This window comes from Nannochloropsis gaditana, assembly GCF_000240725.1.
Source record: "Nannochloropsis gaditana CCMP526 unplaced genomic scaffold scaffold784, whole genome shotgun sequence".
Classification (NCBI taxonomy): Eukaryota; class Eustigmatophyceae; order Eustigmatales; family Monodopsidaceae; genus Microchloropsis; species Microchloropsis gaditana.
Genome location: NW_005803169.1, coordinates 1 through 13,090, shown reverse-complemented (window position 1 = coordinate 13,090; position 13,090 = coordinate 1). Strand labels below are relative to the sequence as shown.

General features: G+C 56.6%; 6 protein-coding genes across 6 annotated transcripts; 3 read left to right on the top strand and 3 right to left on the bottom strand.

Moving 5' to 3' along the window:
• Positions 1–1,077: 1,077 nt before the first annotated feature.
• Positions 1,078–3,537, top strand: NAGB (glucosamine-6-phosphate deaminase; the record flags this gene model as incomplete). Its single annotated transcript, XM_005853680.1, has 1 exon — positions 1,078–3,537. One exon carries the CDS (start codon positions 1,078–1,080, stop codon positions 3,535–3,537), a length of 2,460 nt encoding a protein of 819 aa, XP_005853742.1.
• Positions 3,538–3,737: 200 nt separating this feature from the next.
• PLRG1 (pleiotropic regulator 1) lies at positions 3,738–5,231 on the bottom strand (the record flags this gene model as incomplete). The annotated part of the gene is made up of 1 exon (XM_005853677.1): positions 3,738–5,231. One exon carries the CDS (start codon positions 5,229–5,231, stop codon positions 3,738–3,740), a length of 1,494 nt encoding a protein of 497 aa, XP_005853739.1.
• A 404-nt stretch (positions 5,232–5,635) lies between these two features.
• NGA_0168202 (uncharacterized protein) lies at positions 5,636–8,095 on the top strand. The gene is made up of 3 exons (XM_005853679.1): positions 5,636–6,954; positions 7,046–7,490; positions 7,617–8,095. The coding sequence occupies exons 1-3, from the start codon at positions 5,759–5,761 to the stop codon at positions 7,686–7,688; spliced, it is 1,713 nt and encodes a 570-aa protein (XP_005853741.1). The 5' UTR covers positions 5,636–5,758; the 3' UTR covers positions 7,689–8,095.
• Positions 8,096–8,108: 13 nt separating this feature from the next.
• On the bottom strand, positions 8,109–9,825 carry NGA_0167802 (mitochondrial-processing peptidase subunit beta). Its single transcript, XM_005853676.1, has 3 exons — positions 9,707–9,825; positions 9,518–9,619; positions 8,109–9,396 (listed from the first exon to the last, which is right to left on the bottom strand). The coding sequence occupies exons 1-3, from the start codon at positions 9,794–9,796 to the stop codon at positions 8,146–8,148; spliced, it is 1,443 nt and encodes a 480-aa protein (XP_005853738.1). The 5' UTR covers positions 9,797–9,825; the 3' UTR covers positions 8,109–8,145.
• A 260-nt stretch (positions 9,826–10,085) lies between these two features.
• Positions 10,086–11,668, top strand: NGA_0168102 (rab18 -family small gtpase; the record flags this gene model as incomplete). The annotated part of the gene is made up of 3 exons (XM_005853678.1): positions 10,086–10,276; positions 10,428–10,618; positions 10,733–11,668. Coding segments are annotated over 3 exons (735 nt in total), but the record flags the coding sequence as incomplete, so codon positions are not given.
• Positions 11,669–11,674: 6 nt separating this feature from the next.
• NGA_0167720 (molecular chaperone (superfamily)) lies at positions 11,675–13,061 on the bottom strand (the record flags this gene model as incomplete). The annotated part of the gene is made up of 2 exons (XM_005853675.1): positions 11,675–12,125; positions 12,299–13,061. 2 exons carry the CDS (start codon positions 13,059–13,061, stop codon positions 11,971–11,973), a joined length of 918 nt encoding a protein of 305 aa, XP_005853737.1. The 3' UTR covers positions 11,675–11,970.
• Positions 13,062–13,090: the final 29 nt, after the last annotated feature.

Genomic DNA, 13,090 nt, shown 5'->3' with positions numbered 1-13,090 from the left:
GGCAGTGGAGCGGCAGGGGGGGGTCGCAGTCTTGTGGACCAAGGACGGACGATGAGGAGGCGACGGTTACGGCGACCACCCGCATCACTCTGAAGGGGGGACAGCTCGAGCATGGGAAGCTCTACTTTGCCCATGTGGTGCCGCGTCTTTATGCCTATTCTGATCTGGTTTACGCTCTCCGGAATGATGCTGACGCTCGCAGGGCTTTCCTACTTTCTGATGAAGATGCCAAGTGGGATTTGGTATACCGACGTTTGCCATTCCTTCCCGCTTTTCGTCCTCAATTTAATTACGATGCAAAGAAAATATCGAACAATTCAATTCCTGCAAAATCTGACATTAAGAGGCGTGTTCAAACGACGAAAGGGAATGGAAACAGTCAGTGGTCAGCCATACAAAGGAGGGAGGAAAAAGGTGCAAAAGTCTGTTGTGTGCACCAAAAGCAGCAGCAACAACAACGGCCTCAAGGCCAGATAACTCTTCATCACTTTTACGAGCTACGGAGCCAGAGGGGCGTGGTCACGCGCAGTGCCGACAAGAGACACAAGCCATCGCCGATGACATAGTGTCATGGAGTTTTTACCGGCAATCCTATAGGGCTGCAGACAGTAAGGCTTCAGAACTGGGAGATTTATCGAAAGATGGTAAGATACAACCCAAGCTTGAACATTTTCACAGGAAACAATATCCCAAAGTTGTACAGGTTACAGAGCACAGGATTTATGCGAAGGTGCATGCATGTAAACAGAAGAAATATAATTCAGTGTGTGAGTCTCTCGACGGGAAGGTCCTGACATCGTGGGCGGTATGGGCCGAGACCGGGTGATAGCACCACGCACGCGTGGCCCATGCTGCGAGCTGCACCTATTGTTCCATCGCCCCCCGTAGGCAAATTCGTGTTCATGCATTGGTCCTTCGACGAAACGTTTTTGAAATTCAATCAAAAAAGAATTCTAAATAGATCCTCATACGACTTTGGAAACGAATTCTAGGTTCAGCTTGCGTCTTTGCTGAGATTCACAAAAGGCATCCCTTTCGGCCGGGCGTGCATCCCTACATAATATGCACTTCTCAAAGATGCAAGGCCAACCAAACCTCACTCCAGTGGAGCAGGAATTCGTCCGAGAAAGCCAGCGTCAAAAAAATTACGCTAGCGAGCATATACCAGGCGTGATTGAGGTAGCAAATGTGGCAGCTTTGGGGAAGCTCGTTTCGCTTCGCTTCCTGGAGTGGGTATCTGAGCACCCTGCAGGAGTTGTGTCTCTCCCGACAGGTCGCACGCCCGAGATGTTCATTGCTTACCTCAAGCACTTCCGTCAAAATTGGAAAGAGTCCAGTACCCAAGTAGAGCTAAAGCTATATGGTTTGGGCGGTCTGGCCTGCTTCCCTGACACGTCACAGCTCAAGTTCGTTCAGCTTGACGAGTTCTTCCCAATGCACCCTGACCACAAGACCTCGTTCACGCACTACGTCCGCAACCTCTACTTCCCTTTGCTAGATTTAAAACCTGAAAATATATTGACGATGGATTTCGTCAGCGCTGGAGTCCTTCCAGACGACCACAATGCATGCGCCTCGATTTTCGAGAATGGCATTGTCAATGTCGATTTGTTGAGACCCGCGATGGCCGATGAAGAAGTAGAGAAAAGAGACGAAGACAGGAATGACCGATGGAATGCCGCCACAGATGACAAAGCGGTAAAGGACAAAAAGTACGATGTTCAAGTCGCCATACTAGCCAAAGCCCATTCTTTCGCGAAGAAATACGAAGCTCAGGTTCGGGCTTGGGGTGGGATTGGGTTTTGGGTGGGGGGAATCGGGCCAGACGGCCACATAGCCTTCAATATGCCGGGATCATCACACAACAGTCAGACCAGGATCGTGACACTAAATTACCCTACTGCCGCAGCCGCTTCCGGCGATCTAGGTGGCATTGAGTTCTCGCGCCACAAAGCCGCTCTTACTATCGGGCTGGACACCATCACTTTCAATAAGGATGCGGCCCTAATTGTCATGGCCGCCGGAGAAGGCAAGGCCCGCGTGGTAGCTGAGGCCATTGAGAGCCAGCCATCCACGGAGATCCCAGCCACGTGCCTACAATCCCATCCGGGTGCGCGTTTCTATGTTTCCTCAGGGGCAGCAAGCCTTTTGAAGGAGCGTCGCACCGAGACCCTTCATCGAAAGATCATGGAGCGGTCGTTGCTGGACACAGATGTCGATTCAACTTTAGTAGACCTTGCCTTGCGGCTGAACAAGCGGCTCGTAGATCTGAGCGAGGAGGACGTTGGGCAAGATTCCCGTGGCGCCTTGTTGCTGAGGCCATCGACAAGGAAAGGACCGCACGCCTCGCTTCAGACTCTCGTAGAAGGAACAGTCCGCCGCCTTGAAGGCAAAATTTCGCGCGGTACGGTTCTGGCGCGAGGGCGGCGAATCCTACACACCGCCCCGCACCACGACGACATCATGCTCTCCTACCACGCGGCACTCCCCGACCTGATGGCCACCAACACTCACCGATTCGCCTACCTGACGTCCGGGTTCCACGCCGTGACCAACGGCTACATGCTTTCCATACTCCGACCTCCCCACGAGGACGCCGCTTTCCTCCGTGAGAGAGCCAGCCTCATCTTCGAGACTCCCTACCCTCGGGTCGTGGAGGCCTTTGTGGCTGCACACCGGGAGCGGAACACTTGCTTGGAGGCCGAGCTGGAATCCGTGCTGTGCCTTCGACAGATGTCTGCCATCTGGGAGGTGACAAAAGTCGAGGCCCTGCAGCAAGAAGTCGCCGGAGTGGTCGCCTTCTTGACCCAGCAGCTCCCGGGGGACAAGAGCCCCGTCAAAATTCAGCTTCTCAAGGGCGCTATGCGCGAGACCGAGGCTGACCGCATGTGGGCATTGCGAGGCGTTGATCCCTCCCAGGTCAAACACCTCCGCTCCGCCTTCTACACTGACGACTTCTTTACCCCGCTACCAACCATTGAGGAGGACGCCATGCCGATGGTGAGGATGCTGGAAGACTTCAAGCCGGACGTCGTCACAGTCGCCTTCGACCCCGAGGGAACGGGGCCAGACACGCACTACAAAGTCCTTCAAGTAGTCGCACAGGCGACACGCATGTACGAAAGCGCGGATGAAATGGAATCGGTCGCGCGTAGCCCGTCGGGCCTGACCGTCTGGGGGTATCGTAATGTCTGGTTTCGATTCCACATGGCGGAGGCCACCGTGATGGCTCCTGTCAACGACGCAGGTCTAGCAGAGATGAATGACGCGTTTCTCACATGCTTCTCCACCCAGAAATCTGCCTCCTTTCCGGCCCCGGACTACGACGGGCCGTTCTCGCATTGGTCCGAGGCGTCTCAGCGGGCACAACGGCAGCAGCTAGGCGTGGTCTTGGGGGAGGACTTTTTTGTCACTCACCCCGACGCAAGTGTGCGGGCTTCCAGCGGATACGTCTTCCTGAAGGAAATGGATCGCGACGCCTTTTCCAAGACGGCTACGCAACTCCGTGGGCGCATGGAATCTGACAGGGGCATGTGAGGGTGGGAAGGAGTCGGGGAGGGTCCTGGCAGAGCGGCGTCCTCATGATGTGTTGGAGACCTGGAGAGTCGAGAGCTTCCTCGTCACCTGGTTGTCATGTGTGTATAGGTTAAGGGGGCCCACTCAAAGCCATAAAGACGAACACAAACACTAATCTCAACAAAGTCTACTAGCATGCCGTCTGTCCATCTTTATTTCCTTTACCACCGCTTATGGGAAAGGCACTCTTGCTTCCAGGCCTCCATGTCGATCGGGTGAGTCTCGGGGCTTGCTTCCGCGTCCTCTTTCCAGATTTTGACCGTCTTGTCTGCCTCGCACGTTAAAAAGCGGGTCCCGCTCATATCGAAAGCCGAAGCATAGATCCCTGCCTCGCAGTCCAAGGAGCCCGGTTGCACAATCGTCTCCAGCCTCTGAAAGCAATATCCAGTCTGGTAGTCCCAAAAACGAAGGCTTCCATTATCCCCGCATGAGACCAGTACATTGTCCTCATTTATGGCCAGCGTGTTGATGACGGCATTGTGACCACTCAGGTTCTTCAAGAACTTCCCGTCGCGGACTTGCCATTTTTTCAGGTTGTCTTGGGCACCGGAGACGAATGAGAGCTCCTTCGGGTGCACCTTCAGGTCGCGCACAGCTTTTTTGTGGTTCGTGAGGGTAGCCATCGACTTGCCAGCAACGATATCCCAGAGCTTGATCGTGGAATCGTAGGAGCCAGTGATGATCTGCGGGTCCACGGAATTGGTGGCGAGGGCCCCGACTGTGTTGGTGTGCCCGCCCAGCACGTGCACCTGCATCTTGGTGCGCATGTCCCACACGCGTGCCACAGAGTCCCGCCCGCCCGTGACAAGGACATCGAGTGTCGGGTGCAGCGCCAGGCTGTAGACGCCTGAGAGGTGGCCGTGGTAGTGGCGGATGACTTTGTTCTGCTCTAGGTCCCAGCACTTGACGGTCTTATCCTCGGCCACGGAGAACAAATAGGGGTGTCTGTTTGATACCGCCAAGGCGCGCACGGCCGAAATGTGGCCCGTTAAGGTCAGGCGCAAGCCCCCCTCCGCCCCCGCCGCGCACTTGGCCAGATCCCAGACTTTGATGGTTCGATCCGCTGAGCCCGTCACGAACCACTCGTTCGCCGGGTCGAAGGCCACCGCCCGCACCCACCCCAAGTGACCCGCCACCACCGCATGCAGCTTCCACGGCGCGTGCCATGTAGGCGTCGGGACCTTTGCGGGGGTGCGGTGCAAAGCCAGAGCCGAGGAGTTGCCGATGCCGGCGGCTGCTGCGGCCGCTGCGCCTGGGGGAGTTCTCCCGTCCCGCTTGTTCGACCTACTTACCATGGCTCCCCCTGCATCATTCCCTTTGTAAGCCACCACAGCGCCTCTGCTGGCTGCGCGCGAGCCGCCATATTTCCCTCTGTATTGTCGAAGCTCCCTCTCGGCTTCTTCGTTTCGCAGAGAATTGAGGATATTTAGTGTATCGGTGGCTTCCCCCTTGGCTTTGCCTTGCCCAGCAAGCACGCTCGGACCTCTGTGCCGCGTTTCTTCATTTCCTGGGGCAGATGTGGCTTCGCTTTCCTGCTTTGTCGATGATGTATGTACAGTGGGCGAGCTGCAAGGAATTTTGTACTCCTGATCGACCTTGACTGCCACTTTCAGTTTTTGCGCCGGGAGGAATGGCGGGGTTGTTCCACTCGTCATTTCTGCTGTGTATAGGTCGCAGGTACGCTTCCTGTTACCGAGAATCATGTCCGCTAAAGAGGTAGTCATGATACTCAAGAGCCTGGAGGAGGGGTGCGAGAGCATGAGAGAGGACGGGTGGGGTAGGAGGCTTCGCCCCATCTAGACATGGTTCACAGACATGCCAGCTCCCGCGCCCTTTAAGCGCATGCTATGGTTCTCAATGTAGCCCATACATGCTTTGCCCACAATCTCTTCCTGGGAACGAGGTTGGAATAAAAGCATTTTCCCTACTTGCGAGGGCATCGGGCCCTGCGCCGGCGGCGGCGGAAGAAGGCGATTATATTGCTCTATCGCGCTTACAGGACATGCCTGACGCAATTGTGGTACCACGTCCTTGACCCACGAGTGGTGACTTTTCCATGAATTGTAACGAACAGGTTGACTGCGCCGGTCTTCATTCGTATTCCAGTGCAGCACGGACCAGGTCTGGACGTCGTGGATAGATCCAGGAGATCCAGCCGCCTCGTAGCAGTTTGTCTGCACAAATGCACAAACCCACTACCGCTGGAACACCGCCTGTCCTAGTACCGCCTACCAAGGCGAATGTGTTAGCGGCGGGCGGTCCGAGTGGTAACACAAGCATCAATGCAACCTCCTCTGTGCCGCCGCCTGCTGTGTATACGATTCCTCCGTCCCCGGCTGCGCAGAGCTCCGCTTCCTCCCTTCCCTCAGATGCCTCTCCTAGGAAGCAACACCCGCATCTGCAGGCACAGTACCACACGCAACTCTCACACCAGCAGCAACAGCAGCAACAGCAGCAACATCACGCACTGCATCACCACCAACAAGGCTATCAAGGGAGCGGAACCCGAGGGTTCGTGGACTTGCTGCGCTCGTTGGGCCACTTGACGCTCAACAACGCGTCTGAGATCCGGGAGGAGCTACGGCATTTGCGCCGGCGCCGTGGCAAGCAAGAGGAGGCTGTGATGTTGTCCGAACTGGCGGCGCTGGCGTCTTGCCTGAACGAGTTGGTCATGTCCATGGTGACAAGTAGCAGCAGCAACAGCAGTGGGCCCGGTGGCAGTGGCTCGGGTTCTACGGAAGAGGGTGGAGGAGAAGGTGACAGCAGCAGCAAAGCCGGGGGCGGGGCGGTGGCTGTGGAGCCCTCTCGACGGGCGCTGGCAGGCCTCTTCTCCTACGAGGGTCTTATGCCCCCCATCCCTCACCCGGCGGTGCCCGCCCCCTCCACCGCCCTCGGCGACGCGGCCTTGCTGCACTATTGCTTCGACTTTCTGGTCGAGGGTCGGCTCCAGTATCGAAAACAGCTGGGAGACCTGGCTCTGGTCTGTCGGCAGTGGCGGGACCTGGCGCAGGCCGACAGGTTTTGGAAGCCCGTCGTCCTGCAGCTCTTCCCCCGCCTCTCCCCCGCCCTGGCGGACCACGACGAGGAGGACGGGGCCTCGGGGCCGGATCCAGACGCGGCGGCGCTTACGGAGGCCGCGGTGGACGGGGCGGGGGCGGGGGCAAGTTCCGAGCCGTCCACTTCTCCGGGCGGGCGGGCAGGCTGGCACCGGAAGTACTTGATCCAGTTCGGTCGCTGCTTGTTCGACCGGCCCATCCGCCAAGGGCCCTGGCACGAGGGTATCACTCTCTCCTTCGACCTACACGACGAGCAGGACGGCACCCGCCTCTTCTCCTCGACAGGGCCCATCCGCTTCACGGGCACCACCATCCCGGGCATGTGAGTCACAAGGGGGGAGGACAAGGGGGGAGGGCTCCGCTAGTTGGGCGTGGCGGTCTCATCGTGTCTTGTCTTTTCCTTCCCCGCGCAGCACGGCCATGAAGCTGACAGGCCGCCGCCGCCGGGTCACGGCCCCCTTCTCCGCCGCATCCCGGGACCGCGGCCTCGGGAACCTTTCCTCCATCGAGGAGCTTTTCCAGGAGGGCGACTCCCGCGATTACCCCGTGTCCTTCACCATCCGGGTCACCGCCCGCGACGAGCGCACGGGCAAGATGGCTCTTCTTTTCTCCTCGGCCAAGCGGACGAAGCGGTGGGTGGAGCCGCTGGGCGAGGACATGGGCGTTCCGCAGGGCACGCTCCTTGTCAACCAGGGGTGGTCGCGCGTCACGATCCCGTCCACGGACCTGGCCATGCAGATGCTGACGGTATTCTACGTGGCGCCCGTGGAGGGACAGCCGGAGACCATTAGCGCGGCGGAACGGCTGTACTCGGTGCTGACGCTGGACTGCGCCTTTATGCTCCAGTGCAAGACAGAGGTGGGTAGGGAGGCAAAAAAAGCAGGGCGGGGATTGGATAGGAAGCTGTCAGGCGTGAGATGTCAGAGAAACGCTTTCGTCCAGGGCTCATTTTTCTTTTCTTCTTTCTCTCATCTTGCACGGCAGGATCAAGAGCAGATCGGACGCTTCATCCTGGCCGCCTTGGAGAATGGGCCGGGCGTGGAACGGGATGGCTGACGGGCTAGGTCGGAAAGTGGTGGATGGAGGGAGGGAGAGGAAGCAACGGTGATATCCTGAATGCCCGGTCAAACTTGAATCAGAGGGCTGTTTGATGCGGAAGAATGGTGTGAAAGGAGGATAGAGGGGTTTTCCACCTCAGGAAAGCCTGAGTGGGGGAAACCCTCTCGCTATTTCTATGTGGATAGAGCGATTGAGAGAAGATAGGTGAGAATCCGAGTGGACAGGGTGGGTGTCACCATAGAGCGGGAGGGGAAAAGTCTCAATCGCGGCCGTCGTGCAAGTCTCCTTTACCAACATGTGGAGTGGCACCTTCCGTGGGGCGTAAGGAGGGCGTGGCAAGGGTGTATTGCCATGACAAGCCGACGCGAAGGGGAAGTAAGGACGTCGACAGCCACGCTTGGCCAGTGTTTGATCAACGAGTTTTCTTCTTTTGCCGCACTGATATTTCCCATGTCTACAAGCACTGCCGCCGAATCCAGTCGTAGTCGGGGAGGTTTGCCACGGGGCCGATGGCCGCCAGGGCGTGGTCCTCGTCCACGATGTAAGCCATGGCCGTGGCCTTAACATCCTCCGCCTGGACGGCGTCGATGCGGGCGAAGATCTCGGCGGGCGTCATTCGCCGCCCGTAGGTCAGCATCTGCCGGCCGATGTCCTCGCACACGTGTGCAAAGGAGTCAAGCTGCATCAGCAGTGTGCACTTGAGCTGCGTCTTGGCCTTCTCCACCTCCGCGGGAGTGACGTCGTGCGCCATCCGTACAAGGTGCTCCGTCATCGCCCCCGAGAAGTCCCTGAGCTTCTCCGGCGGCACCACGGCATAGAGCCCGAACAGGCCCATGTCCTTGTAGCACGTGTTGAAGGTCACGTAGGAATGACAGAGCTCTCTCTCCATCACAGCCTGCCCTAGCCGCCCGGTCATCTGCCGGCTCGCCCCACTCGACCGGTCCCAGCACCCCATAATGGTCTGCAGCACCATGAGCGGAAACGCGAATTCCGACGTCCAGGCTGCGCCTCTGAAGGCCAGTGCCACATGCGCCTCGCTCTCTTCCTCCGAGTGCACTCGCTTGTCACTGCCGACAAAAACCGCCGCCTCCATTCCCGTATCTGCTCCGGGGGGCGCCTGGCGCGGCAAGTTTCCGAAGTATTTATCCGCCAGCTCCACCAGCCGGCCGTGCTCGATGGCCCCCGCCCCCGCTATCACCATTCGCGGAGCCGTGTAGTGTGTGCGGATGTAGTCTTTCAATGCCTCTCTGTGCAGGCTTTTCACGTTCTCCTCCGGCCCCAGAATGGTCCGCCCAAGGCCAGTGCCTTGAAAAGCCGTCTCGTGCAAGTAGTCCAGGATGACCTCCTCTTTCTGCTTGTTCACTTCCTCCATCTCTCGGAGGATTACGTCGCGCTCCCGCATCACGGCACGTTCGTCAAACACCGAGTGCTGCAAAATGTCACTGAGGATGTCCATGGCGCGCTCCACATCTCCTCGGAATACCTTGGCATAGTAGACTGTTTGTTCCCGCGAAGTGTACGCATTCAAGTGTCCCCCCATGTTTTCTATCTCAACCTCTATGTCATACTGAGCACGTCGTTGTGTGCCCTTGAATGCCATGTGTTCCAAGAAATGTGCGGCGCCATTATTCAGCGCAGTCTCATACCGGCTTCCCGCGTCTATCCAAACACCCACTGTTGCTGTCTCACCATGCGAGGTCTGCATTTGTTGGTTGTTCCGGATTGAATTTCCGTGTTAAAAAAGAAATCGATACATTGTTCCATGTTTGAGTCTGTACGACTGACAAAGAAATTTTCATGACACTGTTTCCGAGTTCGCATATTACCTCTGATGCAACGCGCAATCCGCTTGATAGCTTTGTCACCTCCGTCGCGGGAGTATTCACCTCCAAGCTCCTCCCTTTGTATGCCGATAAGAACCTTTCACCCTAGATACGAGTGTGCGAAAAGGAACATATCATTTCGTCGTGAAAATTACTTGATGGCCTCGGTAGATAGATAGATACTTCGCATACCTTGATGCCGGGTCCCGGCAAGACGAGGGATGATGACGCTGCACTCCGCCGACGCGAGAGCATCTGGAGGACATTCTTACTGCACTTCATTTACTCAGTAGCGCAGGACGTCTCCCTGTGCGTGGGGGCGTGTGCTGCAGGTGAGAGTGCGACGGGACGGCATGAGATGGGGCACCTAACTACGAACTTGGGGGCGCAGCGTGTGATGGAAAGCAACCCCTCGGGTGACGGCCCTCTCAGAATAGTTGTATTGACTCCCTTCCTCGTATGTGCGATCCCACCGCTGTCAAAGCCCCGTATTCGTTGCCCGAGATGTGTGTTATTTGCCAAAATGTAGGGATTGTAGGCCCTTCCTAACCAATCGCCATGTTTTATATGAAAGGTTGTGCGGTTCTTTTCATCCTACGAGAACGTGCATCTCTTCGCCTCGTCACCTTTGCTCCAATTCGAGTACAACCAAAAATCAAGCAGTCGTCGTTATCTGAAAAGCATGGCGGTGCGTGAGCCTGAGCCGTATGATCACCTCTTCAAGCTCTTGCTGATAGGAGACGCGGGCGTGGGGAAATCAAGGTAGGCAGCGGAATCCCATGACTGGCAGTGTTCGATGTGCGCCCCTACAGGTCAAGGAGGCAAAAGCGTCTCAGCATCTATTCCAATGCAGCATGTATCTTTTCAGAAAAATCTTCTGTCTGTCTCATTTTTTATAATACTCACACCCAAGCATTTTGCTGAGATTTACCGATGACGCGTTCGACGACCATCAGCAGTCCACCATTGGGGTTGATTTCAAAGTCAAGATGATCGAAGTGGATCACAAGAGAATCAAGATGACAATTTGGGATACAGCTGGACAAGAACGTTTCCGTACTCTGACAAGCTCGTATTACCGAGGGGCGCAGGGCATCATTCTCGGTAAGTTCTGCGGAGGACACAGGAAAATGGGCATTTTCAGCCTGTTGCCCGCGCCGTGGACCCGAGCCTTGTTTGAGATGGACTTATTTCGTTTGCATTTCTTTTTTGTCTCAGTATATGATGTGAATCGGCGGGAGTCCTTCGAAAACCTGAATCACTGGCTTCAGGAGGTGGAGGTTTACAGCACCGGAGGCGGGCGGGAGATCGTCAAGGTCTTGGTGGGTAACAAGGTCGACAAGGAACGCATGGTGCCCAGGGAGGAGGCCGAGGCATGGGCTCGTAGCAAGGGAATGCTCTTTTTGGAGGCGAGCGCCAAGACACGGACCGGGATTAGGCAGGTCTTCCTAGAGGTCGTACAGAAGATATTGGACAACCCCTCCCTACTCACAAACACCGCCCCCGGACGGCCACGCGTCAATCTGCAGGCCGATGCGGCCGCCAAGGGGTCTGGGGGCTACTGCTGCTGAAGATAGTCGGGAGTATGCCTTGAGAGTGCGTAAAGGGTGGAGGATCTCGACTGGACAAGGGGTAGAGGCCGACTAGGAGTGGCAGCAGAGCTACTTCGAAATCCTCGCGGCCCGTCAATTTTGTGTTTGTTTTATACATAAATTCGTTTCCAGACCTGCCGTGGCACTTTTCTCCTCCACACCTCCATTCCCTCGCCAGTCATAGGCATCCGTGGCATCGTCGCCCTTTCCCTATCGACTAGCTTGACCTCCGTCTCCCCCAACAAAGGAGTCTGACAAGAAATGTACAGAGATTACCTGAAGGCCCGAGCTCGCCTGAGACAGTCGGGCTGCTCCGGATCAAAAATAAGTAGATACGATGGGATGTGAGGAGCATGTTGTGTGACATGAGAAGAGCACAGCATAGCGAGAGCCGCGCAGACATGTCAGATCGATTCTACCAGTATTTGAGTGAGACAGAATCGGTATACGGATGTAAAATGTTGGCAAGAGATATGAGGCCCTTATTTAATGCGAGAAGGATATCGGAAAACCGTCAGAGGATAAAGTAGTGCAAGCGAGTCCGTTAGACACGGACTGGCCATCACCGTCGTGGCTCTCTGCTTAGTTTATTGCCTTCTCTATCTTGCTTGGGAGCAGTTGATGACATAATAAATGAGATCCTTCTCCGATTCTTTGTCTCACGCCTCTATCCATACAAAGAGCCGCCACTCCACGTCTCCTTTTCTCCCTTCAATGCCCGCCACCGCGAACCACGCAGCTCCAGGCTCCTCCCCCGCATATCTATGGATACTTTACTTTTCAATTTTTTTCTTACTACTCTCCCACCCCTCTGTTTTTTCCATACCCTGCAGTCTTGTCGCCAAAATCTTTGAATGCACCGGCTTATTTCCTTTGCCGCTCTCCTAGAGCTCTGATCTTCCGGACGTAATCCTCCTTCTCCACGCAGCCCACACACTCGTCCCCTTGCTCTTGCAGCAAGGCCCTCAGCTTCGCAACACGCATGGCGGAAAAATCCTGCTCTAAGTCGATGATAGGCTCTGTATGTGGCAGAAAAACAAGCAAGTGAGACATGGCAGGAGGAGCGTGCAGGATTGCCGAGGAATATTCCGAACAGACCGGGGAAAATGCTCCACAATATACACGGTAGTCGCTCGACCATGCCCTCGAATCCCTACCCCCCCGAAGAGCCGGTTCGAATCCTTGCACATACTTTTCCTGGGAGCCGAGCGCTTCCCTTTTCTGGCTGCCTCCAAGCATGCCTTCCTGTCCGCGAGCCCTGTCGCCCATTCCTTCAACGTCTTCACATCCTTCCCAATACCGCCCCTCCCATTCCCATACTCCACTACCGCGCTTGCCTCCTCTCCTCCGCAGAAAAAGAGCAGCGTGGGGTACTTGCCGACGCCGAAGTGGTCCGAGACCTGCAAGTTGGAAGCCCGCACCTCCCCAAAGGCGAGCTTGTCCCTCAGCTGGTAAGCGAGCCCTTTGTAGAGGAGAGGCGTTTCGTACTCGTCCGTGAACAGGACCATGGCCCCTGCCTTCTTCCCAGCCACCACAGCCTTGAAGAAATCCGAGGCGGCCGCCGTCCGCCGAATGTTCGCGATGGGCGCCGGGTAGTTCTCTGTGACGAAGTCGAGCATGGACTTCGTCTCCACGGACCCCTCGTAGTCGATCGCTTTGCCCTCCAGGATGAGCTTGAAAGAGGGCAGGCTCTGGACCCCGTGCTTGGCGCAGAGCGAATTGTCCGCGTCGCAGCTCACGCCCCCGACCTTGACGATCCCCTCGAGCTTCCCGGCCACCGCCTCCACGGCGGGAACCGCGTTCTGGCAGTGCGGGCAGTTGACAGAGTAGAACTCGATAAACCAAACAAACTTGGCCTTTGCGTCAGGAAATTTGGACGCGCTCAAGCGTACGACCTTCGACTTTCCATTGAGGCCCCCGTAGAGGTGCTGCGACCGCGCTCCGTCAAGCTGCATCAGCAGTGTGCACTTGAGCTGCGTCTTGG